At 34.3% G+C, this 15,669-nt stretch overlaps 1 protein-coding gene across 1 annotated transcript; it reads left to right on the forward strand.

Moving 5' to 3' along the window:
* The first annotated feature begins 924 nt into the window (after positions 1–924).
* Positions 925–13,295, forward strand: LOC145204483 (serine/threonine-protein phosphatase PP1-beta catalytic subunit). Its single transcript, XM_080077050.1, has 8 exons — positions 925–1,066; positions 2,639–2,770; positions 3,499–3,729; positions 4,409–4,513; positions 4,751–4,822; positions 6,698–6,849; positions 7,852–7,986; positions 10,947–13,295. The coding sequence occupies exons 1-8, from the start codon at positions 1,015–1,017 to the stop codon at positions 11,046–11,048; spliced, it is 981 nt and encodes a 326-aa protein (XP_079933176.1). The 5' UTR covers positions 925–1,014; the 3' UTR covers positions 11,049–13,295.
* Positions 13,296–15,669: the final 2,374 nt, after the last annotated feature.

Raw genomic sequence — 15,669 nt, forward strand, 5'->3', positions numbered from 1 at the left:
TTGAACTTTTCAGCCTTTGGACTACAAAATCACAAATTGTTTTATAAAATTCATTTTCTACGATAAATATGTAAACGAGGACTAAATAGAAACACTGCTAGCGAATCTGGTCACTGAATTTATAACAATTATGCCTAAACAATAAGATACAGTTTTCTCATACGTCGTCAGTAAATGGAAGTTAGCTGCTGTGGGAATAGAGAACCAAAAAGTCACAAATAACGTCGTTGTGGTACTGAGGACTGAGGTTGCGACATATTGATTAACTACCATCTTCCAATTTCTAAAAAAAGCTAATTAGCAGCAGACTGACTGCAAATCGAATACAAAAGCAAAGTTTATGATTTTTGCAGATTTACGAGTGTTATTCTCTAATATATTTGCGTTAATTCTAATCATTAAATTTATTTAAAGTAAAATAATGTATTTTGAAACAATATCCGAACAAAAAAGCAAATTCTCCTTTGCTTCATTGGATTTATCAACTTCGGATGGTTTCGGAAAACTTCGTAAGCATTCCCGAAGTAGTGAATGTTCAGCGAAGTCAGTCAGTCAGTCGTACAAAGCTTGTTCCACCTTTATTTAAGCCAAACTGGATTAAGTCGTGAGTTAAGGCAGCTGTTGAATTAATTAACTGGGTTTAGATGATTTGATTAGTCCACATCTACATAAGACAAGAGTATATTAGAATATGGAGTATTATAAAAAGGAATTTTAATATCCTTAAAATGTTTTGTTAAACTTTTTGGATTGGTGTTTTTTTATTGTTATTTTTATTAAAAATACTGCAGGAAAAGTAAGAAATTACCAAATGAAATTATATTTTAGTGGACTGCTGTTAAAATTGTCTATTGTGGAATTCCAACAGACCTAAATTGATATGTTTATAAACATACTATAGTTACATGAATTTGTTTAACACAAGTTATTTTCTTTCTAGTGTTTTCTGTGTTTCTGTTGTTTTAATTTCGGCGCAGTCTTGCTATAAGGCACTACTTTATTTCTGTTTCCAAAATGGCCGATACAGATTTGGATGTGGACAATCTTATTTCAAGATTGCTGGAAGGTATGTGTGGAAAAAATATTGAAAACAAAAACATAAAGGGCTCTGAAGTAGGGTTGCCATATGTCAGAATTTTCCCTGACATGTCAGGGAATTTAGTGTTTTAATCTGTGTCAGGGAGAAATGTTAAAATGTACTTAAAAGCCTGGAATTTAAGAATATATATATATATATATACATATACAGTGTTTTTTTAAGGTGTTTTGGGGGACCGAAAAGCCAAAAAGCAAATATGGCTATTTTTTGGTATTTAAATGAAACACTTGCTGTCTCTTAAAACTACTTAGCGGTCACCCAAACCAAACCTTAAAAAAACCCTGTACATATATATTATGAAATTAATGTACCAACGGGAAAAAAATAACCCATAACACTACCGGTTTCAAGGGTATAGGCTAGTTAATTGTCAGATCCCTCCATATATGTCAGGGGTGACCAACCCGCGGCCAAGTGTTTTGATTTCACACTAGGGTTCCTCTATTTCTCAACTTTTTCGTTTCTCGAGAAACGAGAAATTAAAAATTCATTTCTCGAGAATCTCGAGAGTCTCAAAATTTTTATTTAGGCCGATTTTCTAACAAAAACAAACAAAAAATGTCCGATTGTACGTTTTTCCGCTTTTAGTAGCGATCGCAAGTAGTGATTCGCTAGCAAACCAGCAAAAACCTAAGCGACTGCAGGTCCGAGTTATAGATATAACGCAACTAAGCGTGACTGCTGCTTAGGAAAGGTGAAAGTTTACCGGCAAGGTGCGTTAAAAATCGCTGTTTCATTTGCAAAATAAGACAGTAATGTGTCCAGTGCGCTCTAGGGGCGAGTTGAAACGAAAAAGACCCTTAATAAGAGGTGTCGCATTTACTTTTTGTTTATAATACATGACGTAATTTTTCTCGAGAAATTATTATTTATTTCTCGAGAATCGAGACTCGATTTTTTCAAGATTTCTCGAGAATTTCTCGACGAGATTTTCTCGAGAAGGAACTCTATTTCACACTCTGTTGCGATTATGCTGAGAACAAAAGTTTGGATCGCAACAAAATTTAACGCAACTGAGATAAATTAGGGATTATGCATCATCAAATATGGTCACCCTACTCTAAAGTGATGATAGTTCATGGATAAAATTTAACATGAAATTTTTCATGCAATGTAGTTTTTATTGAAATGCACACATATGCAGTGCACTTTTCAAAAATATTTTTGTATAAACCAACCTGTGGCGTACAGTCATATGCAGCCCTGGAGAAGAATTTATGAGACTGTGAACATGTGTATTAAAATGCACATTCTGGCGGACATGAATTGATTAACACTTTTTTGCTAGACATTTCGCTTTGAAAAACTGGCTTAAATGGATTTTGCTGCAAATGAAACAATGTTTTAACTACATTGTTGTTTGCTTTATCATTGCATCGATTGTGCAAAAGATTATGTTTAGCCAAAAATGATCTATAAACTTAACAATGTTGTTGAAATTAGATTGAAAATATTACCCTTTTAAATACTATCCATCAATTAAACACTTTCAGATGCATAATACCTTACCTTCAGTGAAAATTTTTTTTTTTATTACAGTTCGTGGTGGAAGACCTGGACGGACAGTGCAAATGTCTGAATCTGAAATCAGAGCACTTTGCATCAAATCAAGAGAAATATTTCTCAGTCAACCAATTCTTCTTGAACTTGAAGCCCCACTTAAGATATGTGGTATGTATAATACCTTTTGTATCAAAGTGTTTCAATGCAAATTCAGCACATATATTTGCCCTGATGCATGTAAAATGTTATTTTGCCCATATTTTGTCTAAATAACAGTGTCAAAAGCCTAAAACGCTTTTCATCAGAATTTTTTTATACTGAAACCATGTAATTTGTACTGGTCTTGGAAACAAGGTTTAAAAAAATGACTAGGTTTGACTATAAACATTGACTATAAACAGTTTAATTGCATTTGCATAGTGAAAGTAATTGGTTTTGTTTGTATATGTATATTTGTTATGTGGGCACTACACAAGTTTATCATAGTTAGCTTGGCAATCTGTTTGTAACCTTTCATTCAGTACATTCAGTTGAACTAACATTAATGCTTCATGATGGGCTAACAAAAGTTTGGCTTAATAAGGATGTACTCAACTAATAAAAAGGAATTACTGCAGCTTTGGCAATGAACCTTTTATTGCTGGCTAAACACAGTATAGTACTTGCTTGGAGCATTTAATAGTTTAAACAGCATTCCTTGTTCTTTTTATATATTTGGTTAAGTTGTAAAAGATTTTCGCATCTTGGATTTTTTTCACATGTGGTCTTACATATGTATAGTAACATATATATTTTTCCAAAATTTGGTGAAATGATTGAATGAAACTTGTTTAGCTGTACGGATCTGTTTTTTTGGATAATGTATTAGCAACCTAATGGATGTGTATTCTTTGAAGGGGACATTCATGGGCAATACACAGACCTCCTGCGACTTTTTGAGTATGGAGACTTCCCACCCGAGGCAAACTACCTTTTTATGGGAGATTATGTGGATAGGGGCAAACAATCTTTAGAATGTATTTGTTTGCTTCTTGCGTACAAAATCAAGTACCCAGAGAACTTCTTTCTTCTTCGGGGAAATCATGAGTGTGCTAGCATTAACCGGATTTATGGATTTCATGATGAATGTAAGTTATGTTATCTACTATATATAGTGCATACATGTGTTTGTTATGGCCTGGTAAATATAAAAATAAACTGTGGTCTACAAAATTGCACAACTGTACCATTTATACCAGTCGTTCCCAAGCGTTGGTATGTATACTGCAAGGCTGTTCAGGTGGTACACAAGCTTACTTTAGTTGACAAGAGATAAATAAAAATATATAATACCACATATATACATTTCGACTATACATGTTGCATCCTTCAGTTAAAATTACCTTTATTCCCTTTTCACACAATTTTGAGACAACAAGTACTGTATTGATTGTAGCTGTTGTCGTGTAGCTAATTTTTTTGATTACAAGATATATGTGAAAAGATATAGTTGGTCATCCAACTCTGTGCAACACCTCTGAATGACATGGAAAAAAATTATGGCACTATGGGCTAGTTTAGGCCAGGTTTTTTTAGTGGATGGATCATCAGAAAAATAATAAATGTTCGGTACTTGGAAATCTATTGCAACTGTTTATTCATCATACTACTGATTTATATGTGGTCAAATACACGTGGTCATATTGCCAATAACGTGCTCACATTTTTTTGTCACACAATATATGAATATCCCTAACTTATACAGTAGCTCTGAGTGATTTGGGTGCAGTATAATTGTCAAGACCTGTACTTTGTGGAATTTTTCAGGTAAAAGAAGATTTAACATCAAGCTGTGGAAGACTTTCACAGACTGTTTTAATTGTCTCCCAATTGCTGCTATCATTGACGAGAAAATATTTTGCTGTCATGGAGGTAGGATTTAAACATGCCCTAATAATAGGGTTCTGTTGTTACAAACTGCACAGTAACAATTCTTCTTGCAATTGTCAAATATTTTGCATGCGTCTAATTATATATTGTAGGTTCAGAAATTTATTTGTTGTCTTACCACCTCAATTTGACATTAAATAACCTTTTGACATGGTTTGATTGGCTATTTGAAATTGGTCATAAAAATAGCAGGAATAGTTGACAAATAAACTTTTTCAGGGCTTTCTCCAGACCTGCAAGGAATGGACCAAATTAGGAAAATTGTCAGACCCACCGATGTTCCAGATACAGGTTTGTTATGAAAAATATACACAACACATAATTTTTTGGTGCTCAAAAGCGATAATACCAGGCTTCAGTCTTTGGTATGTATAGTTTTAGTTAGGGGGTCTGTGTATGAAACTTTTAGACTCCTTTGGTGGGTGTGTTCATTTCTTAAAATGTTTTTGCGGGACAAAAGGTTGTGATACACTTGGGATTGCCATGTAGGTGACAAAGTTTGGAATAATGACAGACATGATACCTAGTGCATGTTCTCACATATAACTTTGCAAAACAGATACATACAGACATGTTTGACAGCTGTAATGCTCTTACAGAGTCTGCAATGGTTCTAATCTGTTTCTTTCCCTTGTAAGTCAGGTTAATAATGTATTTGTTTTCTTTGGCCAAGATAAAATTGCTCTATTGTAACAACAACCGAACAACTAGTCAAATAGCTTAAGTGTTATGAAATCACTTTGTTTTGTACTTTACATTTTCAAGCTCTTACTTTCACCCTTATAAGTAGCCTAATCCACTGATCATTGTGTAATAATAATTATTAATAACCTAATGCATAGTACCACCAGGCAAAATTTATTAATCATAATGGGATAAGTTGGATGGGTGAGAAACAGAAACTGTTGTGTCATATTCAGTAACTGTCCCGCCATCATTTGTCACCACAAGTTGATAGTAAGTTTGATAGGAAGCAATGCCATCATGTTTCACATGTTTGCTTGGTGACATATTTAGTAAAATATGCAAAATAGAGGCAATGGTGCCTTACCTTGCTTTATGACATAAATGTCAAGTTGCATGTTGTTCACAATTAGATTTGTTCTACCCAAAGTCTGTATAAAACACAAGTTGTCTAACCTATTGTTATGCAATAAAGCCTATGGAGCCATTTTGTGTCCAAAATGATACAGTGGGTAGAGGAAAATAACACATAAATTGTCTGATATTTACAAACTGGAGATCTTAAACGCGAATTTGATTCGCCAAATTGAATGAAAATTTCGGGTTCTAGCATTTCACCATAATATTAAAAGCTAAATTGCTTTTTTTCATGTAAATTTTGTCGCTTATTTTTCATGTAAACTTAAAATATTTGCATTCAGCGTGCTTTATCACGCTCAAATGTTAGAACCCAAAAGTTTTATGCGATTTTGCCTATCAATTTCGCGTTAAAGCCCACTCTTTTGTAAAAATCAGACAATTTATGTGTTTTTCCCTATACCTGCTGTATTAATTTGGACACAAAATGGCGTCCATGGAGCTCTATCGCGTAACAATGGGTTGGACTACTTGTGTTTTATATATACTTTGGTTCTACCTATGTGCCTTATTTAGTTTACACAACATAGCTGTCAACGGTACAGACAATTTATCAGGCTAATGACCATATATTTTTCAAACTGTATGATTGTAGTGATTTATATGTATTATTTAGCAGAGCTATTCATTTATTGTTTTTTTGTAGCTGTACCGACATGCCATTGAAATATGTCTTTCAGCACAAAGTATTCAAACACTCTTATTTCTGTAATACATTTAAGGTTTTTGATTGTACCAAAACTCTTTAAAACCTGATTTATTCTAAACCTAAATGTACTGTTCGGGCTATTGTGAAAGTAGTAAAATTTAATTCTTGTTATTTTGGCATGGGCTGTTTGTTAGGTGGCAGATTAAATGAACAAACTTAAACAAGTTATGTCTAGCAAAGACTTTAGTTTTATAAAAAATATTGGTAGCAAATTACTTGTTTACTTGTACATTTAGTTTTTCATAAAACAGCATTATCCGTATAATATGAGCCCTATTTCAAAAATTGATCCATCTTTAAGTTCGATTAGGCTTGCTAAATTTTTTTGGCAAGTAACAAGGTTGCTGTGGTTACAGGATTATTGTGTGACTTATTGTGGGCTGATCCTGACAAAGACATTAGTGGATGGGGTGAAAATGATCGTGGTGTATCATTTACTTTTGGACCAGATGTTGTTAGCAAATTTCTCAACCGGCATGACCTAGATTTGATCTGCCGGGCTCATCAGGTAACCATTGTGTAATTTTTTATCATTGATTTTGCTCTTGGTAAAACTCTTTTGAAAATATGAGATAGCAAGGTGTGATAGTTAGCCGTGGAAATGTTTTTTCTATATTATTTTGTTATAAAATCCCTATGTATTGTCATTTTTTGTCTAAATTGTATAGTTTCATGATTTTCTTTTTTTGGTCAGTAAAAATGGTACTTTTGTCTTTCAGATTTGGCCTACGAATATAAACCAAACTTTAGTCTTTCCTACAGTTTTTTTTTCCTACAAGTAATCAAGCTTCAAAAGATTTTTGCTAAATATGTTATTGCTGCCGAGCATACTCTAATAAACATTTTTGCTTCTTTTTTATCTGACATTTGTTGTGAAGCGACATACAATTCTTTATCACATATAGGACACCCTTACGTTTTTTGTTTTTTACTGTTATTTAAACAAATTTCGTTTATTGAATTTTGTGTTGTTGACCTGTTGACTTTTAAGATATATTTGTTAGTGATGGGACGATACCAGGTTTTGAAGCGAGTACCGATACCGAGTACGAGTACCACATGTATATGCCTTCGATACCGAGTACGATTACCGAGTGCTTAAGTATAGCGTTGTACTTAGTTGTATATAAATGTCAAATTTATCTGCCATTGCCGGGTACAGACGTGCACACACACATGCTGAAAAATGTAATCTCCACACGAAAGCGCATAAAAATATACGTAACTTTGCGGAACTTTTTCCCGATTTTGTGCTCTCCGAAGCAAATATTGGCAAGAAGTTGCCCGTATTCTTATGGTGCAAATCGGCCTTCGGTACTCGCACGTTGGTATCGAAAACTGAGACAAAATATTTCCATACCGAGTACGAGTATCGATACCACTGAAATCGTTCGATACCATCGATACCGAGTACCGGGTACTCGTCCCATCACTAATATTTGTTGCTTTTTTGTGTTGTATCTTGCGTCTCGGTCTGTAACATGTTTATCACACTTACATTTCTCTGTAGGTGGTGGAAGATGGATATGAATTCTTCGCCAAACGACAACTCGTCACATTATTTTCTGCTCCAAATTACTGTGGGGAGTTTGACAATGCTGGGGGCATGATGAGCGTAGATGAATCCCTCATGTGCTCGTTTCAGGTATAAAATATACAACTTGTTTTGTCAAAGCTGAAAATATTTCACAGGCTTCTTTACGAAAGTGTGTACAAAATTTAGATGCTTACAAAAATATAGCTTATTGAAGTGGTGCAACAAGTTGTAAGTGAACAGGCTGCATAGAGACGTTTTGTAAAGCTTTGCAATGTTGCGCAACACCTTTTGTACATCTGACTGACAGTAATATATTTGAAAGCTACTTTTCAGCCCCCAATGAAGAACTTTTTTGCTTTTTTAAGTTGTAAATTTATCAACAAACATTTACAATTTTGCAGTGATTATTTACTGCAATTTTTGGATGTCAATAGTATTTTTTTAAGTTGGCTATTTAGGGAAAAGAAAAAATTTTCTTCACCTTATCAAAATGTCATGCTAAACAATCAAGTTGTTTGCATTATATGCTGAACAATCACTATGCAGGCTGGCATGGGTGGGTGTCTGTGTGTGTAGAGGGCTCACCAAGTCACTGCTAAATACATTTAGGATACACAGCATTTCTATTCCCCTGTGTATGTGGTTCATTAGTGACATCTCTTTCACTAAACACATATGGCTCAGACTAGACATGGCAAACAGAATGAGCGCTATTCGAAACCATAATTTATGCATAAGCATGAACATGTTAACAAGGCGGTAGAAATATCATGTTGCATGGAACACTAGATTTTTGAACAGGTTGAGCGTTTTTTTCCTTAAAAATGTTTTTGGAATGGTGATGTTAATACAGGCAAAAATTTATCATATTTGTTGATTAGCAATTGAGTTGCTTTATCAGTGTGCCACAGTAACTAGATGAATTGCTTGGCATAAAATCACAAGCCACCAAATCTATTGATGATTAATGAATTACGGGCCATTACTTTAGAATAAATTAAAAAAGGTCTTGTGCATGTATTGTATTTAAAATGCAAAAACTCTTCTATGCTGGTTGGGGCTGAAAAAAAAATGAAAGTTTGTCTGCCAGTGAGCCAACGTTTTGGTTAAGATTCGGACTTAAGAATGCCTATTTCAGGTTCCCAAATGACATTTTTTCTACGGGTGACATTTTCGACAATAAGTCTGTTGCAATGTTTTGATGACATTTCTGAATTCTGGGTAACATATCCATAGGGTCGCCGACGTTTTTACCCAAACTATAGGTCGGTGTAAACGACTTGTGCCAAAACCTTTCATGCCTTGGTGTGTTTGTAGTTCATGCAGGTTTCCCGAAATGTATTTTTGACACTGCCTAACGGTAGGTGCAAATATAGTTTCAAAACATTGCACAAGCAAAAGATGTTAAGGGCTAAAATTTGGGCCCGCTCCCAAAAGTCCAAGTACGAAATCGGCATTGTTTAAAACGGAATTAGGTCTTAAAGTTGTTGAAATTGCGGAACAAATGAGGCCGAGTAAGTTAGGAACCCATCCCCTTTTTCAAACCCAAGTCCTAACGCAGGGGTGCACAACCGGCCGTGGCGACGAATTTGTGCGGCCGTGAACATGTGTATTAAAATATGTACTGGCGGCCGTGAATTGATTTAAACTATTTTGCTTACCATTTAGTTTAAAAAACTGGTCTGATATGGACTTTACTGGATTGGAAATATATTATACCGGCCCAATAGCCATTAGCTTTAGGCGTATCGTATTATATGCCTATTGCTTGCAAACAATTAAATAAACAGGCATACAAACAACGCAGCATTACACATGGAACCTGACCAGACTTACAACCGTGTTGCAATCAATTAAGGATTACGAATCTCTTAATACTGTGGTTAGTCATCGTGTCAGGAGACGTTATACAGACAAAATCACATGTATATTGCATTGCATGGCGAGATAACGTATACTGCAGGACAAATAAGTGCGTGTAAGCCTCTGTTACCTGCAATTGTAGCCGTCACCCCCAGTTTCCTAAAATTACGAAAAAAACAAACGTTAAATAATACAGTAAACTTCAGTAAAATCGGATTCGGTTAATCCGGATCTTGGCCTAATTCGAACAAAACTTGAGGTACAAATGATTTGTAATGTGGTAAGCATTTATCTAATTGTCATCGGTAAATCTGAATCTTCGCCTAATCCTGAAAGATTTTTTTGTCTGAACGTGTCCGGAATAACCGAGATTTACTGTATACGCCAAGTTCTAAAATAAATGTTTCTGTAATAAAAATTGTAATTAACATTTTCGGAAACGTTTTTGGTGCTAACACAATTTGGATTTCTTGGGAATAAGTTCAAGCTTAGGTGATAAATAATTCACAACACTAAAATCCAATTACAAGGCATTTTTTCGCGTTTGTAATCTATTGTAACTGTGTTTCAAATAAACACTGAACCGAAGTCGTTATCAGTTGTGAGTTGTATGACAACGACCTTTTTAACGATAATCCCACAAGAGGTTTTATGTTTTCACAACAAATTTACGTTTGAGTTTTTTTTCTTTTTGTTTATGACTTATACGTTAATGGATTGTCGTTTCCAATGTGGTGTAGTTGCTTTTAAGAAACCGTTACGGAGCTTTGACAAAAGTGTGTTAAATTCTAACATTTGGTAAAAGAAAGAGTAAAATGAGTCGCTCTTCAAAATCATACAACACATAGGAACTTGGCGTGTTAGGCCCATGGGGTTGTGGTTATGTTTCACTATTTTTCTGATACAATACTTAACATAAGGTTTTCATTAAAGTCATGAGCTTCAATTTAAAAAAAATGTTTCGTAGATTAACTTAACAACCTTGTTTAGCCAAAATGGCGCCCTAATAAAAACAGTTTTGCTTTGATTATGATTTTTAAGCTTATTATACGAACCAACCATTAAGTTACGATGTTTTAAGCGATCTATACAAGCTGCTGTTGCTGCCAGGCATAGTTTTAACTTCATAGAGCTTTTCTAGCAATCGTATTTTTGCACCGACGTTTTAAAGCGATCTGTTAACTACAAGTGTGTATTGTTTACAGATTCTCAAGCCGTCAGAAAAGAAGGCCAAGTATCAATACGGGGGCCTTAACTCTGGGCGTCCCATTACTCCACCTCGTAACAATATGGTAAAAGCCAAGTAGTGTGTTCTCGTGCGCCTCTAGTGACGGGGCTTACGGACTTGACTTCATCTCAGAACCTTTTGCGTTGCGTTGTTTTATTCGCGATAGAGTTTTATAACAATTGTTGTTACCGCACCGGGCGCTTGTTGTATTTCAAAACGCACTTCTCCCTTCTATTTTTGCCGTTGTCTCTGCGAATGTGCGTGTGGCTGGTAATTGGCAAGTACTATAAAGGTGTTAAAGCTCAAAAAAACGTGCAGTTCCCTGAGTAGAAATGGCAACAAAAAGTGATATTTCAAGGCATATACAGATGAATCTGGTTAATCACGCACCTTTTTGCACAAATTGTTCTTAACAATTGATTGGCTTTAAATTTACAATACTTTAGTAATTAAACAAAATATGCAATTAACCAGTTTTATCTGTAATCCATTTGACACTTCAGTGATTTAAAGTGCTTCATTTTGTTTTTTGTTGCCCAATATAGTTGACGTACATAATTTCGCAATTCCAAGCAACAATTTTACCGTGAAAACTTACATTGCTATTTGGAAAACGATTGTTCGAACTTTTTGTGTGATATGAGCGAATCCTATTTTAATTGGCAATATCCTAACAAATTTGTGCAGAATATTGTTAACGTATCTAAGAATTTTTTGAAGGTAATCCGGTTATTTATAAATTTGGGAAACTTTCCCTTTACAAATCTTCACAACCCAAACCATAGTCACACATTTTTTGGTCCGCGAATTTGAATCTAATTCCATGCGTTAGAGTGGTGAACTATGTGTATTGTTAGGGCACAGCGGTCCATTTGGTAGTTTTAGTACTGTGCAGTCAATGAGAACATGTTTCTGTTGTTTAGTATGGCCTGAAAGTTATAACAGCCGTAAACGCTAAGACACCACGATAATAATGTAATTGATAGCTATTAACGATATCAGTGCTGTTGTTGCGAACAAATTTCGTGAAAATCGAACAAAAATTTACACCTTATGTGTTAATGGCACTTGAAGTAATTACCAATTTTAAAGACACCTTTAAACACTTTACAAGTGGCCTGTCCAATTAAACTGTTTACAGCTAAATTCGTGCAGTTATTGGGGCTTTTTTATGCCAGTTGTTTTGATAATGGTGTTTGATTTACACCATCTTCGACAATATTACAGCTTGGGGCCCTGCACAACTTTGCAAGCGGGTAGACAAGAGGAAGTTTGGAAATGTTTAAAACTGTTTCAAAGATTGCAAAGTACTAAAATTATATCTGTCATGTCTGACGTAGGGCGTAAACAAATAACATTATTGGTTTTATATTGTACATGTATGCATTGCGCTAAACTTTATTATTGAACGGAAATATAAGTAATATCAATTGGATAAACTTAAATTTAAATAGTAACATGTAGGGAAACCGTTTTCATTCATAGTCCCGAAAATTACAATTTTTCTGTTTCTACCACTGTTCCATGAATATTACGTCAGCGCTTCGCATATTTGCACGTAGCAACCGTTGTTACGGAAGCTTTGATGACGCACACGTATCTGACGTCACGCAAAAATTCATTGATGTCATCTTTGTGATATGACGTCACTAGTTGATTGAAAATTTTTGACCAGTCGTTTTCATTTGAACGCGGAATTTTATTGTGGTATTTTGATTTTATTTCAATGAAAAATCGCTGCTTTAAACGGCCAAATTCAGCTTCTGTTTCCAAGCAACCGATGTATTCCCTTAAATTTGATTGTTGCTTAATCTTCGTTGATTTTCGGCAGCTACGGAAAAACTGCTTTGTGTCTGGCGTGTGCTTATGTAGCAACAGATTTATAATAACAAAGCGGCAAGTTTTTCCTATCACAGAATATTCTTTCGTATCTCTTTCATTTCCAACTTTGGCATTTTTTCATTTCGAACCCTGTAGTCAATTTTCAACCATTATCGTCAGGTATGACATATTAATAGCCATCGGTAACTCGCTGATTGGTATCTACTCATTACGAGTTAACGCACATACTTTGTTTTAACTAGATTTTACTTGTCTATTACCAAGTACTCGAGAATAGTGAAATTGCGACGCCTATTTTTGTACCCGCCTCATATACTTCGATACACGACCTGCCGTTTTCGAAGATGTTAATCATGGATGAGTCTTTCTTATGGGAAGCTTAAACCATGATTCAAGTTATGCTATCGTAATTTTGGAGCTGGCCCCATTTTGTGTGGCGAACAGTTGCTCGTTGTTGCTAATACAATATTATATGTGTGTGTTATTGTATTTGTCAAAAGATTCGAACCTGAAGGATATTTAGTTTTTTTGCTTGAGTCTTAAGTAATTGATACTGGTAGCCTAGTAATAAACGTCGGACTAGACTTTTGTATGCTGTATAATACCAGGTTGAAGAAAAACGTAGAATATTTTAATAATGAAACTGCTTCCAAAAACACCGAATTACTGTGCAATAAAAGTTTCCAGAATTTTCAAACGTTCTTTCGAAACTGATTTGCAACGGTAAGAAAGGTTCCACTCAAAGATCACCACAACTTTTGAATTTATTAATCTTTTGGTTACATTTTCTCAATTTGGTGGGGTGTTTGGGATGAGTTTAAAAATGTAAATACCGTAGCAAAAACCAAAAGTACTATTTTTGCATCATTTTCGAACAACTAAAGTCACGCCTGACTGGCGACGCTATGACGTCAAACGCCGATTCATCTGGTTTTGGACTGACGACATAAAAACGTCGCGTTTTTACTGCAGAGTTGTTTGGCACTTCACATAAATAAGTTAGTCTGTGTTATGTCCAAAGTTAAAAAAGCAATCTTTATACGTTAGCCAAGTCTGGCGTTAAAATTGGGCATGGAGATGTATTCACATTTTCACAATGTTTGTGAAAAGCTAAAAATGACTGAAATTTCGTCGCAAAAAACTGTTTTTTAAAGGTTGTAAAAAAATCGGTATGTGTTATTTTGCCGGTTTTTAGTTCCTAGATTACTAACTAAACACCAAATAGTCAATGCCAGAGTTAAATGCATGCTTTGTTAGTTTGTCTGCTTGTGAAATTAGTTGCAACTTGCAAGTTTGCAACGTTCTTGTTCAATGTAAAGGCGTTGTAACAGTTTCTCCCAAACATGGTACGAAGGTCTGTGTCACTCTGGGCAATAGAACCTTGAAAATGAAAAAAAAAACTTTTGTTTAAAATTTCTCAATGATCCAGTATTCCAGTGTGTATAGTAGAAGAGAAATGTTTTTGTCATTCAAGCAAGCAGTGGGTCTTGTTTTTATTCCCTGAGGCTTTTGAATACCAAAGGAATAATATCTATAAAACTAAATGGGTTTTAAAAGTATTATGTTACAAAAAATTGCTGTTTCAATCAAACAAATGTACATGATAGTTAAGAAGAAAGTTGCTATGCTTTTAAGCACTTTGGTATCAAAACTGTTCTTGAATACAGTTGTTTAGAATGTTTGTGCTTTTACAGTAAAAAATTTGTACATATAAATACCATTTTGATTTGAAGAACTTGTAAACTAATTGCACCATTTGTATGAAATAATGTGTAAACTTTTGCATCACATGAAAATGTAGTTTGGAACACTATACATGAATCAGTTTTTGAGTTAAATGAGATATTTAAACTTTTTGACGAATGCTTATGGTTATACCATCATCAGTGATATGTGAGGCCCAAAATGATTTTAGATTTACAAAAACAAGTATATATCAATAAAAACAGCTCACTGGAAAAAGTTGTTTGACTCATTCAAGTGTCAGGCCAAAATGATACAATGTTTGTCTCAGCAAAAATAAATAACCAGGATATAAAATATGAACTACTCAATATAATGCAATCTATGTAGACCAGCAATTTATTGTCAAAAAATCATGTAATTTACAGAATAACCAAATGTCCATGCTTCAGGGAAACAAAATTATTTTTACACACTAAATATGTTATTTTCCTGGACTACAGAATAAACATGCAATCTGCTGGAAATTTGCAATCTTGTCTAAAACAAACTGATATGCACTTACATAGAATTGCCCATGAAATATATACTGTAAGTGTATGTCATAGCAGACTAAAAGAATTAGCCCGTGTAACAGGAAATATTATACTGATTTTATATATATATATATGTGTTATTAGTAAATAGAGTTACTTGTTTTTCTATTTTTGACAAAATTGTGCAATGTTCAGTTTTCAACAAAATCTTCAGAATTTATAAATAATGTAAGGTGTTTGTTTTGATAACATATATTTGCTGCAAAGTGTTTAAAATGTGATTTTGTGTAGTTTTTGTTGTGAAGTAAAGAGAATTTTTTTCAACTTTTATACTTTCATGTTATTAGTTGATTTTATGTTGAAAATATTCTACTTTTAAGAATTGCACCAATACAAACAGTTGAACCTGTGATAAACAACTAGGTAATAATTTTGCTCTTTATCTATAGTTCAATTTTTACTCACAAAACCAAAATGACAATTGTCAATATCAATTGCCACTGAATGAAATCAATAATGTCCGGAGCGACATCATGTTTTCAATTTACAAGTAGTGCTTGGCATGGCAGTGTAGAGGACTTGTGTTGTTTGTTACTATTTAGTGCCTGTCTGTCTGTTCATGTTTGAAGTATCATAGTG

Source organism: Phallusia mammillata, chromosome 8 (assembly GCF_965637545.1).
Source record: "Phallusia mammillata chromosome 8, kaPhaMamm4.hap1.1, whole genome shotgun sequence".
NCBI classification, from domain to species: Eukaryota; Metazoa; Chordata; class Ascidiacea; order Phlebobranchia; family Ascidiidae; genus Phallusia; species Phallusia mammillata.